Source organism: Ceratotherium simum, chromosome 2 (assembly GCF_057802395.1).
Source record: "Ceratotherium simum simum isolate JZ-2026a chromosome 2, ASM5780239v1, whole genome shotgun sequence".
In the NCBI taxonomy this organism is placed as follows: domain Eukaryota; kingdom Metazoa; phylum Chordata; class Mammalia; order Perissodactyla; family Rhinocerotidae; genus Ceratotherium; species Ceratotherium simum.
In genome coordinates, this window is record NC_141901.1 from 34,919,287 (window position 1) to 34,924,595 (window position 5,309).

At 51.7% G+C, this 5,309-nt stretch overlaps 1 protein-coding gene across 1 annotated transcript in view; it reads left to right on the forward strand.

The window, feature by feature from the left end:
* Positions 1-287: 287 nt before the first annotated feature.
* The window catches only part of LOC147917874 (NBPF family member NBPF12-like), a 13,345-nt gene continuing 8,323 nt past the window's right edge, over positions 288-5,309 (forward strand). Inside the window, exons 1-2 of the mRNA XM_087417321.1 lie at positions 288-314; positions 788-904. Of these exons, the coding sequence (XP_087273447.1) occupies positions 288-314; positions 788-904 (144 nt within the window). The remainder of the gene's footprint in view (positions 315-787; positions 905-5,309) is intronic.

Consider the following 5,309-nt stretch of genomic DNA (forward strand, 5'->3'; position numbering starts at 1 on the left):
GTCCCGTTCTCTCTTTGTGAGGACCACCGGCATGGGGACGCAATTATGCCTCTGCCTGTTTGGCATTAGCACTGTGGCAGGTATTTCTTGGCCAAGGAGGTGATGAGTAAAAAAAAATCCATCACCTTCGACCTTATTGAGAGAGAAAGACACCTTGAAGCTTCCAGATTTCTAAGAGTCTCCAATGCTACCGGGCCGCTGACTTGGCAAGTGTGCATAGCTTTCAAGAATGTTTCTGCAAAAGTGTTGGACGCCACCTTTCTGGTTTTCTGAGAGTCGGTTGCGCCATGGCTCTTGTGTACTGGGGGAGCTCGGTCTCCTTGCTCATGAGCTCGTTTTCTGCTCAGTGCTCTGAGCACCCTCTGCTGCTCTCTGTCTCTCTCTCTCTGTCTCTGTGTCTGTCTTTTCTCACACTCCCTATCTGGTCGTCCCATTTCCCACACTACTCTGGCCCCAGATAGAGGAGGATTGTTTCCTAGTCCTTAAGCGATGGCACGTGGAGCGTTCCTTTCTGGATGCCGGGCTACCAGAGTCTGAGAGTCGTTTCGGGCGTAACCTGGAGCTAGAGGAAGACCTGCATTTGCCGATGGGACAATACCCTCTTGTTGTCAACTGATTCAAGTCGCGAGTGTCCCTGCCCCACCAGGCTGACGATCACTACCAGACGATGGGAAGTAGCTCGACACCACTGTGCTGGGCAGCCTGACTGCATGCGTTTGATACTCACGTCTGATGTCCAGCACTGCTCTACTGGACTCAGTGCAGCACCTCAACGTGTTTGTCGCAGTCCAGCGTGAGTGGACTCGTCGAGACGTTCAGTGTTCGGCTGCAGCACGAAGGTGAGTATCTCCGCGTCATGCGGGTCTTCCAGGCTCCAGCTGGATTCCTGCTCAGCCTGGTGGGGGTAGGGAGGATAGACAGTCATGAGTACTCAGTCGTGAAAACTTGTCATCAGTCATTTCCCAGGCCTGTTGAGCATGAGAAATGAAGTCTGCCAGAAGACAGCTGTCTACCTCTCTGATCTGGGCCAAATATGTGAAGCAGAGATAGCGATGTTGAAGGTGAAGACTTGAACAGAGACGGGGCTAGAGAAGACGGAGGCGGAGGACAGAATCAGAGCGCTGAGGCTGAGAACGAACTTGAGCTTCGTGAGCTGAACGAGACTCCCCCAGTTTACAAAGGCCAATGACGCTGACCTCAGAAAACCAGAGAAGGTGGCGTCAATACTTGCGAGAAACATTCTTGCGCACTGCTATCGCGTCCCGGCAAGTGGAAGACTCATAAATCTGGAAGCTTGGGTGTCTTTCTCTCAATGCGACCGTAAGGTCGGGTGATGGTTTTTGCTCATCACACTCGCTTCGATACCTGCCGCGATATCTAGCTGTGCCAGGCGAACAGGATCTATGCGTGTCGTACGGTCTGAAGAGGACGATGGCTGGACATTACCACTGGGTCAAGCGTTTACCGTCGGCTACGATTGGAGGGCTTTCTGAAGGCAATTGGCGTCAGAAGGAACATGGACGGGTTTTCCGGATAAGTGCAGCGATGAAATATAGTCTGCTCTGTTTCCTGGATTTGAAGACTTGGATATGTCGCAGGAATTGGCGGGATTCTGAGTACGCAGACATGCGTAGATCAGAATGGTTTTCTTTACCGAAATCGCATGAAAGTCGGATTTACTGCAGAAGGCGAAAGTCCGTTCAGTTCGGCTTCAGGTGCATCGCTGTCTGCGTTCGTTTGACGGCAATCTCAGTGTGATTTATTCAATCTGCGACAGACTGTTGTGAGATATCCAGGTCTGACACCGTGATCCGCAGGGAAGACATCTTCGGTGTCGAACATATCTGGCGCGCATATCTGATGTGTCTGTAGTCCTGGAAACAATTCCATCGCATGACCTGAGGGAAGCTGGAAACTGGCTGCATTCTGCTGGGTGCACTGCGCTGTATTGCCTCTCGCCGAGTACGCAGTCGTGGTGGTCGGTTCCAAATCTACGCTGAAGTACTGATGGATGTACTAAGCGGAGTCAAATGAATTTCCGGACGGCTGGGACGCAGATAGACGTGGCGATCTGAATAGACACGCGAGCGGGGACGTAGTTTGAGTAAGTCGACGCGGAACTGCGAGGCGAGGCCAGAAGTGGGATGAAAGAGGTAGATACGAGTAGTACAGCGATGGAAGGCGTTGACAGCGTATGCCCATAATATAGCGTGTGGGATATTTCAAGGCATGTGTAGCGAGCATTCGGCGCATGAGCGTCAAACGGTGATTTCGTAGCGTAGATAGCGCGATGTGACAACCCCTTTAAGATGCTGACCGAAGTGAGGATGTCATGCCAGTTACAGCGGCGGTGATGCTCTTGATGTTCAGAGATGACGCGAAATGAGGAAGTAGCGCTTGGCTCTGAACCACCTGGGCTTGTTTGCTTCAGGACGAAACAGTCTAGAACTGATTCGGAGTTCAATATGTCTGCGCAGTAGGTAAATTTTTGAAAGTGAACAGAGCGAAGGGGTTCCGGCTGGAGAAGCGTGCGAACTGCATGTGCGGCGAACAGAACAGACCTCCGCCAGTCGGCACGGGCCTGGCGAGGGTGCTTGCGTCTGAAGTCGATTATTAACATTGAGTATGACTGGTTGAACGTGAGAAGAAGAGTGACAACTGTCGTGGAGGAATCCTGCTTCAACTATTGAAGGAACATTGAACAGAGGGTTTGGGAGAGCACGCTGTCTAAGCTGGACTCCCCCGAAGTCGCCTGGAAAGTCGCGTCCTTGATGGGAACCGAATGGAATCGCGCTCTATCTGGGGAAGATAAGGAGGAGACGATGAAGATGAAGAGACGACCGGAGAACTGAAGTAGATACAGAGAGCAGGCGGGGGTGAAAGCTCAGGAGCACGCTGAGTGAAAAGCGAAGCTGACGTGAGCAGAGGCGGCGGAGGTCAGTAAAGCCATGAGCGCTACCTGCTGAAAAGCAATCAACACTTTGAAACATTCTTGGCTTTGCAACGCTGCAGATACTGCTTAGCTAGTCGAGGCGTCGGCTAATTGGAAGATAACTAAATCTGGAGCTAAGACAATCTTTCTCTCAATGCTGTTAGGTGTTGAATGGTTTTTACGTACCATTCCATCACTTGGCCAGTGAGAACGAGCGGGCATAGTTAGTCGTGGTCATCACGAAGAAGACGACAACGAAGACAGTAAATCCTCCTGGCCGTTAATCCACCTTATCGGCTGGTGCAGCGACGATTGGAGATCTGTGATTGGCTTCTCTGAAGGTATTGGACACCGGACAAGTTTTAAGATCCTTGCTGGCGACAGCGGAACTGGTCTGGCAGCACTCTGTTCCTGGATCTGGGATAACATTGGATGTCCCTGACATGAGTCTTGCGGTGAGCGCGAGACAATACTTTCAGCGTCGTGTGAGTTTTCTGAGAGATTGGTGAGTCAGTCACGCTGAGCGGTTCCACGGAGACCCGATTGCCGTCGAAGATCAGCGTTCGGATCCTGGCGCAGGAGTATCATATCTCGCTGTGACGGCTGGGATACCGTAAGGACAGCTGTATTCAGGACGCCGGGTGAAGTGCTGAGACACCGTGATTACTCTGAGAGCTGGGAACCCCCTCTGATCAGTAGATTCAATCCATGCGTACGTCTGGTGCGTACAGTCTGTATTCAGCGTCCCAGATTTTCTCGCGTGTCGCAGGGCAAACGGCTGCGTTCTATCCCTTTCCAGTTGCTGCATGCTCTTGCAGCTCTCGCCCGGACAGCATCATGTCGAGTTCAAATCTCGCTGCGAATATGCGCCCGGAGAGATCTGATGTACAAACGGCGTCAGGCGTAAGCGCCGAGGCCTGAGCTGTAGTTCCAGGGATGAGTGTCGAAGTGGCATACTGAAGACATATGACTGGCGAAGCTGAGCAGGAGCGTGCGACGAAGTGTTTGAGTCGTGCGTCGATTGAGACTTCCATTCTACAGGCGGAGAGCAGATGACGCGGAGCGTGTACGTAGCACGAGCTGGAGAACCGAATACGGTAACATTAGCCGGAGTATTTAGCATTGCCAGCCAGTGGACCTGAAATCTGAGGATGCGTTTCGGGCATAGCAGAAGCGACCCATTGAGGGCGTGAGGAGACGACAAGTGCCGATAGTGTCGGACAGGTAGCATTATGTTGACCGTGTTCTGGAGATACAGTGATAAATGCCGGCTTTGAGTCCGTGAATCTGCGGAGGACGGGGTGGCAGAAAAAGCATCTGGAAGTGAGTTGGGGCGTACGGCTCCTGAACTTCCGCATATATTTGGGCTTCAGAACGCAGTCTAGAGCACGATTCAGTTCCAATGTGTGTGACATACTGGCCAGGTGATAATTTACAGAAGTGAGCTGGGCGAGCTGGGGAAGTCAGACTGAACCTGCATGTGAGATGCTCACTGGCTGCATCGGGCTGAACAGGAACCTCCGCAGGACCGACAGGAATTTAACCAATCATGCGAGTCGCATCGCTGAGTCCAGTCATGTTATTACGGCAGCTCAGGTTAGCTCCTGCATGAGTGGAGAAGAGACCTGTGGATTAGGGACAGCTAGTTTGGAGGATCATAGCACTGGTGAGACAGGGCTAAGGGTTGAGAACAGAGTTTGCATTTGCGAAATTCCCAGTACAGATAAGTCACGAAAAGAGTCTAGAAGGCAGAAAGCAATCATCTGCTATCTGGAGTGCGGGGCTGAAGATAGTGGAGTGTGAGTGTGCACACGAGGACAGAGGAGAGGGCAGAGGCAGGCAGAGGATATTTCGAGCACTGAGCAGAAAGCATCCATGAGCTGAAATACTTGAGCTACAGACTACAGAAGGCCATGGCGCGCCGACCTTCCTCGAATCAGAAAAGCCAGAGAGGTATGGCGTCAGCTTTGCTGAAAGTCTTGAAGGCGTGGCACTTGCTGACGGAAGACTAACTAGAAGTCTGGAGAAGCTTCTTGCTGGTGAGTCTATTCTTCTCTCAATAAGGTCGAAGGTGATGGATTTTTTTTTTTACTCATCACCTCCTGGCCAGAAGAAATACCTGCCACAGTGCTAATGCTGTGACAGGCAGAGTGCATATATTGCGTCCTATGCCGGTGGTCCTCACAAAGAGAGAACGGGACAGGGCAAGCAATCCTCTGGCTCGTTAGTACACCTGCATCAACTGATTGCGGGTGACTACATTGGAGAGAGATCAAGCAATTGGCCTCTGGAAGGCACACAGTGGAAAAGGACAACTTTTCGAACAGGACACTTGCGGTGAAATGGGTCTACTCATCACTTTCTGATTTCCCTGGAT